The sequence below is a fragment of the Elephas maximus genome, chromosome 6 (genome assembly GCF_024166365.1).
Source record: "Elephas maximus indicus isolate mEleMax1 chromosome 6, mEleMax1 primary haplotype, whole genome shotgun sequence".
In the NCBI taxonomy this organism is placed as follows: domain Eukaryota; kingdom Metazoa; phylum Chordata; class Mammalia; order Proboscidea; family Elephantidae; genus Elephas; species Elephas maximus.
Window position 1 is genome coordinate 36,114,887 of NC_064824.1, and position 18,404 is coordinate 36,133,290.

At 35.2% G+C, this 18,404-nt stretch overlaps 1 protein-coding gene across 1 annotated transcript in view; it reads right to left on the reverse strand.

Moving 5' to 3' along the window:
* The window catches only part of LRP1B (LDL receptor related protein 1B), a 1,748,032-nt gene that overhangs the window by 79,033 nt on the left and 1,650,595 nt on the right, over positions 1 to 18,404 (reverse strand). Inside the window, exons 82-83 of the mRNA XM_049888441.1 lie at positions 16,542 to 16,667; positions 12,306 to 12,470 (exon numbers count right to left, since the gene is read on the reverse strand). Coding sequence (XP_049744398.1) covers positions 12,306 to 12,470; positions 16,542 to 16,667 — 291 coding nt within the window. The remainder of the gene's footprint in view (positions 1 to 12,305; positions 12,471 to 16,541; positions 16,668 to 18,404) is intronic.

Below are 18,404 nucleotides of genomic sequence, written 5' to 3' on the forward strand. Positions count from 1 at the left end.
TTGATTATTGTGATCTTTTACATATTGACATCAATGATTCCCTGTTTTGAGTGTTTTTTTTTTTCTTTTTAAAATTAATCTTAATTTGTTTTTGTGATTTCCCTATTTGAGTTGATATCAGGATGTTCTGTTCTGTGATCTTGTGTTGTGCTGGTATCTGATATTATTGGTTTTCTGACCAATTTCCTTTAGTATTTCTTGTAGTTTTGGTTTGTTTTTCCAGAATTCTCTAAACTTGTGTTTATCTGTAAATGTTTTAATTTCACCTTCATTTTTGACAGAGAGTTTTGCTGGATATATGATCCTTGGCTGGCAGTTTTTCTCCTTCAGTGCTCTATCTATCTCATCCCATTGCCTTCTTGACTGCATGGTTTCTGCTGAGTAGTCTGAACTTATTCTTATTGATTCTCCTTTGTAGGAGGCCTTTCTTTTATCCCTGGCTGCTTTTAAAATTTTCTCTTTATCTCTGGTTTTGGCAAGTTTGATGATAATATGTCTTGGTGATTTTCTTTTTGGATCAATCGTATATGGGGTTCGATGAGCATCTTGGATAGATATCCTTTCGTCTTTCATGATGTCAGGGAAGTTTTCTGCCAATAGATCTTCAACTATTCTCTCTGTATTTTCTGTTATCCCTCCCTGTTCCGGAACTACAATCACACGCAAGTTATTCTTGATAGCGTCTTACATGATTCTTAGGGTTTCTTCATTTTTTTAAATTCTTTTATCTGATTTTTTTCAGCTATATTGTTGTCAATGCCCTTATCCTCCAGCTCCCCCACTCTGCATTCCAATTGCTTGATTCTGCTCCTCTGACTTCCTATTGAGTTCTCTAATTCTGTAATTTTATTGTTAATCTTTTGGATTTCTGAATGCTGTCTCTCTATGGATTCTTGCAGCTTATTAATTTTTCCACTATGTTTTTGAAGAATCTTTTTGATTTCTTCCACTACTTTATCAGTGTGTTCCTTGGCTTTTTCTGTAGATTGCCTTATTTCATTTCTGAGGTCATCCCTAATGTTTTCAAGCGTTCTGTAAATTAGTTTTTTATATTCTGCATCTGGCAATTCCAGGATTGTATCTTCATTTGGGAAAGATTTTGATTCTTTAGTTTGGGGAGTTGTGGAAGCAATCACGGTCTGCTTGTTTATGTGGTTTGATATCAACTGCTCTCTCTGAGCCATCTATAAGATATTATAATGATTTATTTTATATTTGCTCACTGAGTCTTATCTTGTTTTGTTTTCTTTCAATATACATAGATGGGCTACTAGGTTGTGCTGTCTTGATTGTTGTAGCCCTTGAATCACTTATGTCCTATTACCAGCTGGTTTGGGCTGTTACCAGATATATAAGCCTAAGAGTCCATTCACTATTCTTGAGTAGAATCTGATTTTGGGTCATCAAGTGTGTGGTGCAGACTGTCACCTATCCACCTAGAGGAGTGGTGGTGATAGTTGTGTGCACCAGATTCTAGTAGCAGCAGAGGGTCACACTCCAGGGGAGGCAGGATGCTGACGGGCTTCCCCCAAGTGCCAGTGAGGTAGGTGTGTCTCTATTCCTAAAGCACTTTGGTGGGTGGGCTCTGCAGCTGTACCTTAGGCACCAAATGCATGTACCTCTACAGATTGGTAGGTGTCACCATCCTCAGACCCCTAAGGCAGGAGGCTAGGTGGTCTGGGGGGAGCTTCAGCCCTCAGTTCCCCGTTGTGGGTCAGTGAGGGCTCTGTTTAATAAGCAGAGATATCAGACCTGGGAAACTTTTCTTTCCAGTAATCCACTAAAACGATTACAGTCAGATCCCTATCAGAATACCTTTGCATTATAATAGCCACCTTGTTCCCTGTAGGGATGAAAGCCCAAGACTGTGGATCTCATATGCTTGGCTGGAGCTGGTTCTGTATTTTTAGTCCAATTTCAGGAAGTCAGGGAAGGATTTTTGGTCCCTGGGTTTTTTGTAGCTTCTTCTCTCAGGCCAGGAGAATGGGTTAGGAAAAGACCAAAAAAAAAAAAAAACAAAAAAAAAAAAACCGCAGAGCACTTCACTCTCTGGCTCAGGGAATTCCAATGTTAATGAAGCCACCTGGGAAGGGGAGGGGAGGGATCAGATAGATAGGAGAGAGTAGCACCCAGGAATATAGACAAAGTTACTTATCTTGCTTGGTGATGACTATTTTATCTGAGATTCCCGAGGGGTGTGTAGCCTGTATGTGTTGGCTGGGTCGAGATTGCTCCTGAGGGTCAGGTCCACGTCCTGTGCTTGTGCTGTCTCAGAAGCCGTGGTCAGTTCCTCCTCTCCCAGTTCAAAGCCCACGGCCAATGTTCCCCGGCTGGGACGCTGCACTCCCAGCTCCAAAACCAGTTGCTGCCTCCCAGTGACTTCTCCTTCTGTGAGCCGCGTCACTGCCCTGCCTGCGTGCACTGGCTGGTCTTCCCCCTAGGTCACTTCTGGGGGCTAGGGCTGCATCCCGTGTTTGCGCCATCTCAGGATGCCGCGTTCAGCTCCTCTGTGCCCAGTCCAGAGCCCAGCGCCAAGGTTTTCTGACTAGGATGCTGGCTCCAGGCTCCGAAAACAGTCCTTGCTTCCCTGTGGTTGCTCATTCTCGGTCTCTGTCACTCAGGCCAACTCTTTAGATCTGTGTTTGATGGTCAGGGTTTGTAGATTGTCATGTATGTGATCAATTCACTTGTTTTTCCGAGTCTTTGTTGCAAGAGGGATCCGAGGTAGCTTCTACCTAGTCAGCCATCTTGGCCTCGCCTCCCCCTTATGTGACTTTTAAAGCTTACCACTAATCTCCTTATAACTAAATCTGCTGATTTCTTCTTAATCACCATTCTCATCAAATTCTGTCCATAATTTTATAATGTTTACTGCACTTTGAAACTCTATATCCACTTGGCTTCTAAGACCCTGACATTGTTCATTTTTCTATGTTTGTTCTAACAGTTCTTCTAATGTTGCCTTTACTTTTTCTCTTTCTTGCTCCCAAAAGATGCTCTTCCGAACTCCTTTTCAGTGATATTTTCAATTTTTTGGATTCAATAATTATCTTTCTACCTGAATTCCTGTGTCCCAGCCTTCTGACTCTGGATTTATTCTCATTCCTAAACTTCAGACCTGCATTTTTCACTCCTTATTCTATGTCTCCTTTTAAATATCTCTGGCAACTCAATAACTCCATCAACTTCTCCCAACCTAAAACTGAAACTTTTCATACAACTTATCCTCAGGGGCTGCTATGGGTTTAATTGATTCCCTCCCAAAATATGTGTTTTTAATCCTAACATCTATGCCTCTGGTTATAATCCCATTTGGGAATGGGCTGTCTTTGTTATGTTAACGAGGCAGGATTGGTGTAGGGTTATATCTTGGGTCAATTTCTTTTGAGATGTAAAAGAGACTAAATACAAGCTAGAAGCAGAAACAGGGGATGAGAGATGCCAAGTCACATGAAGATTGCACAGGAACCCAAATAAGCAAGGACATTCCTCCAGAGCCAACAGAGAAAGAAAAACTTCCTCTAGAGCTAGCACCCTGAATTTGGACTTTTAGCCTCCTAAACTGTGAGAAAATAAATTTCTGTTTCTTAAAGTCACCCATTTGTGGCACTTCTGTTATAGCAGCTTTAGATAACTTAGATACTGGCGTACCTTATGTTTTCACTAGATTGTAAGTTTCCCCGGTTTTAAGGTCTACTTCATAGCAGGTTTGACACTGTACATTAGCAGACTGCCTTGCTAGACATATGTATATGATAAATGGTGTCTAATTTCATTCATTTATACTACTTCTCTTCATAGATAAATGGAACCTGGGTGCATATTATCTTCTAAAATGTTCACAGCAAATTTTCATTACACAAAGTTAAGCTGTTGTAATTTAACTGATAGCCAATAACAGCAAATATTAAACATGGTGAAGATACAACAAAAATCACTAATTATGTATAATCAATAATAAACATTATTAAGAAATGTGCATTGACATAATTAAAGATGGAAGTGATCATAAAAAAAAAAAAATGTCCTTTTTCTATGTCTCCTTGTAGATATCTCTGGCAATTCACTGAGTCCATCAACTTTTCCCACTGCAAGATTGAAACTTTTCATAAAGCTCAGCCTCAGTGGCTGCTATGGGTTTAGCACAGACTTCAGTACTGAAATCATTCCTGAAGTTCACCCTTCAGCCAAAGATTAGACAGGCCTATAAAACAAACAATAACATGCAATTCAAACATGTATCCAAGACTAACTGGGCACACTAGCCCAAAAGCAAAGACAAGAAGGCAGGGACAGTCAGGAAAGCTGGACAATTGGAAGTGGGGAATCCAAAGTCGAGAAGGGGAGAGTGTTGACACATCACGGGATTGGCAACCAATGTCACAAAACAATATGTGTATTAATTATTAAATGAGAAAATAATTTGCTCTGTAAACTTTCACCTAAAGCACAATAAAAACAGAAATAATTAAAAAATGGAAATGTCTTTGCATTTCATTAAAAAAAAAAATCAAAACTTGTTGCTGTCAAGTTGATTCTGGCTCATACTGACCCTATTTTTTAGGACAGAGTCAAACTGCTTCGTAAGGTTTTCAAGGAGCAGCTGGTGGATTCAAACTGCTGACCTTTTGGTTAGTGGTCAAATGCTTAACCCCTGCACCACCCAGTTCTTTAAATTTCACTTCTCTTACATGCTTACATACCAAAATCATAACCTCAATAAAAATTGCTGACTAAAACACTTCATAATTGATATTAAATGTTTTTGCTATTGTTAGACGCTATTGAGTCAGTTCCAACTCATAGCGACCACACGTAGAACAGAACAAAACACTGCCTGGTCCTGTACCATCCTCACAATCATTGCTGTGTTTGAACCCATTATTACAGCCACACTGTTAATCCATCTCACTGAGGATCTTTCTCTTTTGCTGACCATGATGTCCTTCTTCAGGGACTGGTTCCTCCTCATAACATGTCCAAAGTACGTGAGTTTAAGTCTCACCATCCTTGTTTCTAAGGAGTATTCTGGCTGTACTTCTTCCATGACAATTTGTTCATTCTCCTGAAAGTCCATGTATATTCAATATTCTTCACCAACATCGTAATTTAAAGGCATCAATTCTTCTTTGGTCTTCCTTATTCATTGCCCAGCTTTCAAATGCATATGAGGCAATTGAAAATGCTATGGCTTGGCTCAGGCACACCTTAATCCTCAAAATGACTTCTTTGCTTTTCAACATTTTAAAGAGGTCTTTTGTAGCAGATTTGCCTAGTGCGATACGTCGTTTGATTTCTTGACTGCTGCTTCCATGTGGGTTGATTGTGGATACATGTAAAATAAAATACTCAGTAACTTCAATATTTTCTCCATTTATCATAATGCTGCTTATTGGTCCAGTTGTGAGGAATTTTTTTTTTCTTTATGTGAAGATATAATCCATACTAAAGGCTGTAGTCTTTGATCTTCTTTAGTAAATGCTTCAAGTCTTCACTTTTAGCAAGCAAATTTGTGTCATCTGCATAAACACAGGTTTTTGAAGTGTCTTCCCCAAACTAATCCTGAGTTCTTCTTCATACAGTCCAGTTTCTCAGACTCTTTGCTCAGCATACAGATTGAATAAGTATGGTGAAAGGATACAACCCTGATGCACAGCTTTCCTGACTTTAAACCACACGGTATTCCTTTGCTCTGTTTTGTTCTGTCTGAACACCTACCTCTTGGTCTATGTACAGGTTCCGCATGAGCACAATTAAGTGTTCTGAAATTTACATTCTTTGCAATGTTATCAATATTTTTTTTTTTATAATCCACACAGTCAAATGCCTTTGCAGAGTCAATAAAACACATGTAAACATCTTTCTGGTATTCTCTGTCTTCAGCCAAGATCGAGCTAACATTACCAATGATATTCCCCTTTCCATGTCCTCTTTTGATTACAGCTTGAATTTCTGGCAGTTACTTGTTGATGCACTGCTACAATCATTTCTGAATTATCTTCAGGAAAATTTTACTTGTGTGTTGGATCACCTTTCTTTGGAATGGGCGTGTATATGGATCTCTTCCAGTCAGTTGACTAGGTAGCTATTTTCCAAATTTCTTGGCATAGATGAGTGAGTCCTTCCAGTGTTGCACCCATTTGTTGAAACATATCAATTTAATATTTAATAGGAACTTAGTAAGTTCGGTGCGGTGGTTAATTTTGTTTTTTTTCTTGTCAGGCATACCTGATTATGAAATCTTGTTTGATATTTATGAATTGTATGGCTTTGGATATCTACATTTCCTTTCGATTTCTATTTTTGTAAAAAGTGGTAGCAGTGCCTAAGAGTAAAACATGTGCCACAACACCTGCCACATAGCAATCACTCCATAATTTCTAGCATTATTATTATTATTAGACAATCACGAATACATGTGATTATTTAACTTTACTGGGTTCCCATGCCTTTGCTAAGGAACTCCATATGGAATTCCGATGCATTTTTTTTTTTAAATCCTTTGGTCATAACATGCCCATAGTGAACCCATACATATTACTTCAAAATAATATATTTTAAAATATATAATAACAGAATCTTTTATTTCTCTTATTAGGATAAGTAACTACATAAATTGATCGTTTGTCTCTGGTAAATTAATATTAAATTTATATGATTTCATTGCAGTCCAGTTGTAAATAAATGGAAATATTTAGCTATAAAAAAAAATCACCTTTATGGCATAGCTCTTTCTTTGATAGAGACAGATAGTATGATACTGCTAGTTTTCAATGATAATCGGTGATGTCTAAGAGCATTGAGTTTGGAATAATCTAGGTCCTCAGATTTTAGTCTTATTACACAAGCCCTTTAGGTCATATCTGAAAAATGCCACAATAGAAACACATAGAGTAATAAGAATTAAATACGATAGTATATTGTGATAGGCTGAATCGTGTTCCCCCAAAATATGTGTTGGAATTTTAACCCCTATACTTGTGATCCCATTTGGAAATAGGATTTTCTTTGTGTGTTAATGAGGTTATACAGATGCAGGGTATGTCTTAAGCCTAATCACTTTTGAGATTTTAAAAAGAGCTGATTGATTAGACACAGAGACTAGCACAAAGGATAGAAGATTGATGGCACCTGGAGATCTCCAAGGACCTGAGGAACAGAAGCTGAAAGAGACAAATATTTTTTCCCAGAGCAAACAGAGAAAGAGCCTTCCCCTGGAGCCGGTGCCTTGAATTTTGACTTTGAGCCTCCTAAATTGTGACAAAATAAATTTTGGTCTTTAAAGCCACACACTTGTGGTATTTTTATTAAATCAGCATTAGACTAACTAAGACACATACCTAAGGAATATCCCAGGGTTTTTGGTGTTTATTAATAATTCAAAAATAGCAGTAGCTATAAAAATAATAACAGTTATGTTTGTTTGTAAAATTCCCAAATTGTTATAATTATATCCAGTAAAGCAATCACTGCCTACTTGCCCATAATTTTAGAGTATAATTTGGCTGGGTTCTACTAAGTACTTTTTTTGTCAAGTAACATATGAATCATTGTCAACCCCCATTTTCTCAAAAGAAATATATATTCATTTGAATAATATAAAGTTGTCTCATGTTGGCATTTTTCAATATTTTGCTGTCCTACTGATACGCGTCTTTAAAAGCTAGATTTATTTAGTAAAACATTTTTATACTGATCATAAAATTACAGTTCATTGGTATGATTTAATCAGTATTATTTGATTTAAATTGGCAAAATAGTCTGCTGTTCTCTGTTGGACAAAGAATTTATGATTTTTTCCTATATATTCACAATGTTGAAAAATGTTTGGTTGGTTGCCATGAAGGCACGCTAGCAAAAGTAATTTCATCTGAACCTCCCATGAGGCAGTGACTATGCTTGTTATTTTTGAGAGGTCAATACCTGCTACTGAACACCATTAGTATGCTCTCTTGCTAAGCATACTATTATTTGAATTCGTACTGTCGAGTTTGGTACTGGTCAAGTCAGTCTGATGCTCTAAATTTTTGTCCATGGTTAAGATGTCTTATATATAATTAGCCTTGTAAGTCTAATTGTCTGATAAACACTTTGAGTCTTTAATAGTATTTAATTGACATTCAACTCTAAAGCATATTTAGAAATGTTTACTATTTAGTGTTTTTCTGTGGAAATATCATCAAAAAGTCTTTACTAACAACATCTTTTCTATTTGGATGAAGCCACATTCTTATCCCTTTATACAGAAAAATAAATAAATAAATAAACCGAGAGACAGATTACTACAGCACTGTTCAGTTAGTTACGAGATTGCAATCAGGAAGACTATCTCCTGACCTCTCGCCTTCAAGACTACTCTCTTTTGTGAAATCTGTCTTCACTTCTGACTTTGATTCAAGTAATAAAACTTCGGAATACTTTAAACAACTGCAAGTCAATTTGATAAAGGGATTTGACATTCTGTTTTTCCATTTAATACAATGTTTTCCAGGACTAAAAGTGAACGCCAATTTATACATAATTTTAGCAAGTTGGCTGTAGCTGTCGGGCTGTCGTAACGATCACAAAGATTACAGAGGACTGTTCAGTAAAGCCTGACAAAGAGAAGGAAGAGCTATGGGCTTTATCTAGCTCCCTTAACAGGTACCATTTGATATATTCTGACAGGTTTCAAATTATAGGTCACGATCTATTTATACTTCTGGAAAGTTCATTTTCAGCAGGCATTGTGGAAATGAGACTGAAACATTTTTGTCTTTTCTGCAAATGCAAGATAGCCAACTCGAGCCTTCTGTCATTAACCTAGAGAGCTTCTACCAAGTTTTCTGCTCTCTCAGGAGGCTGAATAGTTTAGTATTGTGCTCCCCATATTCCCTGAATGAATCAGTAACTGTGATTCATGAAGGCAGTAACAGAGTTTTAGAGAGAATCTTACTTTCATTCCCTCATAGATTTGTTTTGATGCTTCAAGAACAGAGAACAGTGCCTGACACTTAATAGCATCCAATATACATTAACTGTTAGGATCCTGCCAATAATATTAATTATTATTTTAATTTCTGATTATAACTGTCAACTTATTGACAGAGAGAGCTACAATAAGAAAATTCTCCTTCCTGTTGCATTCATTTAAATAATTCAATACAAATGTAATGCCTACCATTCAAAATCACACTGACAATTCTTTACCAAGCCAGTTCTGCCTTATATCGTTTCAAACTTCCTAAATGTCTTTCCTTCTATATAATACCAAACTTTTAAGAATAAAATTATTTGGGTAAATACATTAAACTCATCCTAAATTTACCAGCTCTCTTCCTTGTTTCTTTCAAATCACCTGTGTAAAAAATACTAATTCATTTTGACATGAATATTAAAAACTCTAAAGAACGGGCCTAGAAGTCTAAGGAAAACACCAAACAGTGTAAACATTTCATAGATAATACATACTCAGTACTTTAGAGATGAATTGCAAATGTAGTTGTTAATTGCATACATGTCTTGTACTTTTTTCTTAATAATATCCCGGAGGTATTAAAAAAAAAAAAAGTCTTTCATACACTATTCTCTATTTTCTATAATAGAATGACAGAAAAACATTTTGCTATACTCTGACTTTACATTGGCTTGTCCAAGGAAAATTTTACCTTAAGTATATTCTCCTATGAGCAGGTCATATAAATGAACTACATGGACTCTTGTTAGTATAATAAATACGTCAAAATATTTCACTTTGTAGTACCTTCCTGTATGAATTATAGCTCATATATATGTTTTTATTGCTCATTACTTTAAAAAAAAAGGAAGTTGAAGAAATGAGAGCAAAACTCATTCCTACAGGCAAAATTTTAATTATACCTTTCAGATGTGTGTTTTTAATTAACTGGTGACATTTCCTTTGTTCAATTATTATAGTTCTATGCAACTGTCATAAACTTATAAATTTTAATTAAAGCTGCCCCAAACCCTAGTTATATAATGTCCACGTAGGGATTTGCTAAAAGGCTTAACTGTAAGTAAACCAACAATGAATAAATCCATGAATTGCCCAGTGGGATTTGTTTAACAAATTAACATTTGTGTGGAGATAATGAGGTTCAGCAGTTTGTAATTCCAAAAAATGATTATATAAAACCACATTTTTAAAAGTGAAAAATGCTTTCTTAATGACTTAATTGAATATCGTACTATTGTTAATTATTAGATTCAATAAGATAATACGTGGTCATTTCTCAGGTTGAATTCATATGAGGATGCATTTATATTACAAACCTGGAATATAATTTTTCCCTAACATATTATCTGTGTAAAGCAAGACCTAATAATTTTGATGCATAGACAAAAGTTGATATATTATAGATTTTAGGAATGCAGCAAGGTCTGGAGAAATGATTTGAACAAAATATTAAAATTTATGCTGTATGTATGTACAATTCAGAATCCATTAACAGGACAGCAAATTCAATGTTTTATAATGATTTGTCTCTGTGGATCCATTGTAGGTTGAATAGATAGCCATAGTTTGGAATGACGAACTGCTTACTCAAATTAAACCCACTGCTATCAAGTCTATTCTGACTCACAGCAACACTATTAGGACAGAGTAGAACTGCCCCATAAGGCTTCCCAGGCTATGAGTCTTCAAGGAAGCAGACTTGCCACATCTTTCTCCCATGGAGAGGCTGATGGGTTAGAACAGCTTTCGGTTAGCAGTCGAGTGCTTTAACAACTGTGCCACCAGGGCTCCTTTGTCAAACTGTTTAGTTGGCCTAAATGTTTCTAAAATTAAACAAAAGTGTATCACCTGGCTATAATCCAATAATTTTCATTATCTTAGTGATAATTTTCATTATCTTAATGAGAAAATTAAATAATTAAAAATGAAATAATTAAAACTCTAGACAACTCATTTGGCCTAAGAAAAGTTTCTTTCACAAAAGAAATATTATTTGTGTTACTAAAATACAATCACAGGCCATATCCATTTAGCATGATGAATATGAATTCATCCAACATGAATTCTCATTTGCATATTCAGTAAAGGAGTCAGGCTACAATTTCTCCTTTAGTGATACAATATACTTCAGTGGATTGACTAACTCCTTCTGGAGCAGGATAAAAATATGCAGAAAGACTCCTAGTGCCTTTTCTATTTCAATCAACCTTCTAAATACTTTTCCAGAGTGCTATTAACTACTTAGAATACCTTAATTATCAATTAATCATAAGTCAAAAATATTTATAGACATAAAACTATCAAACTTAACAAAACAGTATTGATTTTACTATTAGTATGCAAATCGGGAACAGTTTGCTTTTTCTGAATTTCATTGAGAAAGTGTCTTCATGTGGCTTTTTGGTTTGCATTATGCTAAATACTTCAAAAAATAGCATAAGCAATAGAAACAGTGAGAACTCCCAGTAAGACAGAAGTTAACCATGTAGGGAATACAAAGATCATATGGATTGATTTTCCATTTGACTAACTAAATTTGCATTTATTGTAGTAGAATTAAATGCACATAGATTGCACTCTAACAGCTGCATAATGTCCCTGGCACTGAATATTGGAATTTGCAAATTAGATTTTTATTATGCTTTCAGGTTTCTTCCCCACCCCCCCCCCCCCGGGGGAACATATTTTAACTTTCTTAGAAGTCAGTAGGAAAATATATTTCAATATTCACTTATGTGTGGTAGAGAACATGTTTTGGGAAAGTGGCTATTGCAGAAATTAATAAAAATTTCAAGTATATCCTAACATGTAGTAACCAGATATCTTCAAAGCGCATTATGTATCACATTGTAATTCCAACAGAGTAGTTAAAATTTCAGATGGGAATGAGGTACTATCAGATGTACATCTAGAGTTTATTCACATATAAAATTAACGTACTTTTCAATAACAGTTGATTTTTGGAATTTGAAAAACTATTAGTGCAACAAAGAACACAGAATATGAAGTCAACCTATTACGTTTGGAAAACTAGTTCTATTTAATCACTCTGAGCCAGGCTTGGCATGCCTATAAGCATTCAGCCCCGTCACACGGTGCGTGCTCAATGAATACATGGTGATGATTGTCACTCTTGTTTAAATTTCACGACTTTAACTTTGATATACTGAATTTACAGCAAATGTCCTTGGTCATGTTGAATTAACTCTTAAATTTAGTTTGTATTAGCATGTTCTTTATTTTCTTGTTATCAGGAGTTATATTTGCAATATTAAGTATTTTCTTGTATTTTTCACATAAAAGGAAAACCACATATGATTTGAATATACAATGACTCTCAAATATTTACCCAAAGTGGATGGTATGCAAGTTCCTCCATTTTGACAGTAGTTGCTACAGTGGTTGACTTCACATCTTTCTCCAGAGTAACTAGGCCAACAGTGACACCTCAAATCACCCTTCTCATTTAAAATACATCTTCCTCCATTTTCACAAGTTAATTTGCATGAATCATCTGGTTATGAAAAGAAATGGACAAATTGTTCTTCAACAGATGGTTGAATAAGAATAACTCAAATAAACAAATATTTAAATGGAAGAACTTTAATTTTTTTAACCCCTAAATTACTTACCCTTAATTATTATACTCTTTTTAAATACTGTCTCAAAGAGATAGATTCCAGTTGTCAAATGGTGAATACAAATATTAAATTAACTTATTTCCTTCTTTAGACTAAAAAGCATTATTAGCCATTTCTTGTATGTGTTAAACCACTAAATGTTAAATGTGGTGAGAACAAGAAAACTGATTGACACTTTCTGAAACTAAAACATATATGAACCATGAAATTGTCTTTATCATATGGGCAAACATGGCCTATTTTTAGAAGCAGTTGATATTAAATGAAGCTGAAATAAGATCTATCATATAAGTTGTATTTATAGCAAAGGAAAATCAAGGAGGTAATCTTCAATGCCAGTCCTTTTTAACAATAGATAAACCTCCCAGACTAAAAATCATTTAGACTTGGTACAAGATGGTGATAGAACAGTGTCAGAAACATTTCCATATGTAACATTTGTTCTGCTCAATGACATTTTGTCTGAGAACAAGAAAGGATGGTTATTCCTTGAGGTAGCAAAATCATTTTTAACAACTTCACGAGACTTGCTTTATGAAAAAGATTGGTTTGGAACCATTTTTTCAGCTTATTTTGCTGGGTGTGTGTTGACATGGCCTTGCTCCATTAGAAATTGTGCTTTACTTAGAGCAGGACAGAAAGGAATATACCTTCTGCCTAAACTGTACCTATATTGTACAGTGAAGTTAGGTAAAATTAACTAGCCTATATTGCATATACATGGTATATTGGTCTATACATGACAGAGGCTTGAACACATCATTGTAATGATCACAAGGATATCCAAATAAGACTCAGTGACTTCAAATGATGCAGTGATTCATTTATTATTTCTATCTGTCAACCACACAGAACCAAACCACTGTCATCCAATCAATTCGGACCCATAGTGACCCTATGTGACAGAGTAGAACTGTCCCATAGGGTTCCCAAGGCTGTAAATCTTTATGGAAGCAAGCTGCCACATCTTTATCCTGTGGAGTGGCTGGTGGGTTCAAACTGCCAACCAGCTTTCACTTAGCAGCTGAGAATTTTAACCACTGCAACACCTAGGCTCCTGTCAACAGTGTATACTTGACTCATTGCAAAGCAATGTTTCCAATATTTTGCCATGTAACTAGTCTTCAGGTTGTCATTATTAAAATTTGTATTTGTAATATGAAGGACTTTTTCATAAAGCAGTATATATAGTATAAAGAAAACAACAGTTGGCGTAACGAGACCTGTGTGTAGATCCTGGTTCTGTTTCTCATTAGGCATACAAATTAACCTATCTGAGCCTCAAAACCTCATCTTTAAAATGTTCTTAATGAAAAATGTACAATTAAACTCATAGATTTGTTGTGAATATTAAATGAAATAAAAAAATTGAAAGAAAAATTATAACACTATATTAAGCAAAATGCATATGCAATATACACATACATTCACACAAATTTAGAATCTGATTTTTAGCCCATATCTGGCAATATCAAAACACTAGTAAAAAGTTGAAGAACTGAAAGCTGAGTCTTCAAGGTAGTCTTGTTAATTTCAGCAGGCAATTCAGGCACTTATTTTAACATAAAATAACCAAGTACCATTTTTCTTCAGAATGCACACTGATGGTACGGCTCAAGTGGATTAACATCCAAGAATGTCATAAGGTGGTCATTGAGGAAATGCTGTGATTAAACCTGAATTAGATAATGTGAAGGAAGGAAATGGGGAGAGATGATTGAATGTGAAGAAATGTCAGTGTCAGAGAAGATCCTTGAATTTTGGACTTTACCCCAAAAGCGATGTAGAGTCCTTGAAGCATTCTATAAAATCTAAGGAAGAATATAAATGGCAGGGGATACAACGAAAGCAGAGAGACTAGTAGGACTGTGTTTAAATTATCTAGGCTACAGAAGATGTTTTCTAAAGGTAATTGAGAGGGAAAATTCACATTGATGCTGTGTAAAAGGAACAAAGAAAACTGAAGGTCGTTCTTCAGTTTCTGACGGTGACAACAAAGTGAGGGACCAAGGGCAATAGGAACTAGAGGGGTGATTTAGTCCCGGACATATTAAATTGGAGGCATCTCTGCAAACACAAGTGGAAATCTCTAGCAAACAGTTGAATACAGAGGTTACATCTAGAATTGAAATAAGCTTGCATAATTTAAAATTTAACAAAACATTTCTAACTCATTCAACATGAAATGTCCTAAAAGAGGGTGTGAATGTGACCAAAAAAAAAAAGTACTTCAGGCTTTCTGAACATAGTTAAGATGATGAAGGGAGGACTCATTTCAACCTGTAGAGGTTCTATATAAATAAATCACATAGCTATTCAGAACCCCTTCATTTGGGGCATGTGTGTTTCTATACTCTGTCTCATTAGGCATCAAGTATTTAAAAGTACAGCACTGACTGATGAAATGAGAGTTACATTCTTCCAAAAACTATGGCAATTGTTCTGTAATGAAAAAGTAGGTTGCTTTTGTCAATAACTAAATCACCCCCCAGTAGCCAAGCTCTAGCAATTATAATCAACTACAGGCAAGGGTGGGTGAACACTTTTCCCAAGAATGAGTAACATTTGAATTTCAAATGCCTTACATGAAGATTAAAATTATTCAGTGTGCTCATCATTTAACAACAGCAGTTAGAGAAAGGCAAGCAATTATAAAGAGCTAAAAAACTTGGCTATATCAAATGTTAATGTCAGGAAAAATTAATTGGCTTCTATCTATACCAATCAATAATTTTGAAACTCACTTGTTTGTGTTCCTAACTAAAGAGGTCCAAGCTATCTATTACTAAGGCCCATATCAGAAGCCAATGAGTTTTTTTTTTTTTAACACTGATTAGTTAAATTTAAGATTTTCTTGTAAATTATAAGAGGAATTTTCTCGAACTGTGTCTTTCAAGTTGGGTTGAAATTGTAAAACTGAAATCTCTAAATAGTTTAATATCTTGAAATAAGTTTGCATTTAGATAATCAAGCTACTTCATTTCAACCATAAAACTACACAATTCTGTGAATTCATACAGAAAAAAAATCTTGTTTCATTTTCTTATCTACTTGGTGATGACATATACTTTAGAGTGCTATGTGTCTACATTGTGCTAGGCACTTTGTGTATGTCATTTCTCATCCTTCCAGTGACTCCAGAAATAGGTGCTGTAGGTGATATGGAAGCACAGAGGTAGACACCATGGTTAAGAGTATACTCACTGTGGAGTACGACTACTAAATAAGTAACTTTAGACAATTAATTTAGCCTCTCCATGTTTTAGTTTTCTTATCCATTAATGTAGGGGTGATTACAGGGGTGATTACAGCATAATATCATTGCTTTTTTGAAGGACTAAATGAGAAATATACTTAGAATTATGATTTTCTCATAAACCCTCAAAATATATCTTATTATTTAGCACTTATCAACATTTGAAATGGCATTTTTTTTTATTGTTTGCTCCAATCCCTAGCTTCTAAAATTGAAAGTCCACGAGTGATGCATAAGAGTGAAGAAATTTTGTCAGCTTTGCTTACTGTGATATCCTTAGTTTCTAAATTAGCATTTGGAACACAGGTATTCAATGTAAACTTGTTAAATGAATAACTGGATTTTTTTGTTTGATTTAAACCAATAGCAGAATGACATCCTCCAAAATATCATTGTCTTCTCTGTTAGAAGAGTTATATTAAAATATTTTCTGGTTCTGTGCGTGACATCAAAGTCCTAAATCTATTACTAAATGCTTGTTGAGTGTTCGACATTGTTTTGTGAAGACATGCAGAAAGAATTAAGTCTTCTACTGCAAGAGAAGAATCATCTCCACAAGCATTCAAGAGTCATTGATACCAAGACAGCTAAACTGGTGATGGTGTATATATTTTGCTCAGTTTCAATAGCTGTAGAAATTTATCATCAGAATTAGTTTACTATTTCCAGAACAATGAAATATACCTACCTAACAGACTGTCATCATTGCAGGTGCCATTAATCAAATATTTTCCTTCTGGGCACACGCAGGTGGCCCCAGAAGGATTCAGCAAACAGAGGAATTCACAAGCTAAATCCAAGCATGGATTGGGCACTGATCAAAACAAAACAAAAGAAAAAAAAAAAATGCATCAGTATAGCTACAATAGGTTTCAAAAACATAAAGTTCAGTAAGGCAAAATGATAAGCCAGCAATGTTGAAAAGAAATCATATTAAATTTCTTCTGGAAGTGCCCAATTTCAATGTTATTGTTCTCTTTTATAGGTGGAGATAAATTATTCCCTAAGCCTCATCAGTAGTAAACTTGCCTTAATTTATACTTCCTATAACAGAAACGAAACCCTGGTGTAGAGGTTAAAAGCTATCCTGTTAGCCAAAAGGCCAGTGGTTTGAATCCACCAGGCGCTCCTGGAAACCCTGTGGGACAGTTCTACCCTGTCCTGTAGGGTAGCTATGAGTTGGAATTAACTTGATGGCAACAGTTTTTTTTTTTTTTTTAATAACAGAAAAGAAATTGCTCATATCTGTGCTTTGTCACTCTTCCTTGTGACTACTAGCTTTTTGGCAAGAAAGTTGGTCAAAGTTTCCATAGTGCAGCCTGAGCTCTGACCAAAAGTAAAGCCAACTGAGGTCCTGTGCAATCTAGCCCTCATCTTAGGTTTTTTCAGGACAGTGTTCTAAGAGACAGAAATAATTCCCCTCTGGCTTAAAATCCAAATATATTTGTTGGTTCAAAAATATAATAAATAAAAATAAAAATTCATGTTTAACACAATTTTCTTTCTATCAGATGAGAGTTCACGTGCATGTGTAAATATGTGTCACATTTATAGTTGTCTAAATTTCTATACAATCAGCATCCTCTCCTGTCAAAGGTGCTGATGGCCCTCCTTAAGTACATTGGGTAGAAATAGAGATTCTTTCCTCAGAATGAAACAGAAATGGCACCTAGGTAGTAGAACTGCTGTCTATGAAAGTGGCTTTCTTCCTGTAAGAATAACTGTTCAAGCACCTATTATACTCAGGGTAGGATTTTATCTATTTATTTTTTTTAATCAAAGTGGCTATATTTGACTATGAATATTAATTTGATCAAGCAGAAGTAGAGGATGAGAGGAAGTGTCCTAATATTTAATTGTTTCTCAGTAACCGTTAGTGGTAAAAAACCAAATACTCTGGGTATTTCAAAAACTTTGGGGTATTTCTAGAAAAAAAATCCATATTGGATTATAAATAAATTAATTTTTTTGTAACATCAGGAGAATATAATAATCCATTAAAAACCCTTTCACAAGATGACTTCTATCTGATTCAAAAGCTGAAATTATTCCAACCAGTATGCTGGAGAAGTGCCTTGGAAGCTTAAAGGGATTAGTTTCATTGGTATGCAAGAAGGGCGGAGAGTTAGAAAGGGGATGTTCTTGAGAAACATTCAATTTGATTTGTTTCCAAGGTAAACATTTTAAGTTAAATCATTCAAGCTTGATGCAAAATTGAAGTTTACTAGGACAGGACTAGAGGAAATCCAAAAATAAACAAGTTGAAACCATTATGTCAGATCATTGGTAAAGGGCATCAAACATTTGAATAGAATTTAGGAAAGTACTTAGGGAACATATATTTTGTTTTAACCTTTTTTAAAAACTGACTTGGATATATATCACCTCTTATTTTTCCAAATTATTGAATCAATGAGGCAAAATCCTTTTTTATTTACCAAAAGCCAAATCCATTGCCATAGAGTAGATTCTGACTTATCGAACACTAGAGAGTAGAACTGTCCTACAGGGTTTCCAAGGCTATAAATCTTTACAGAAGCAGGCTGCCACA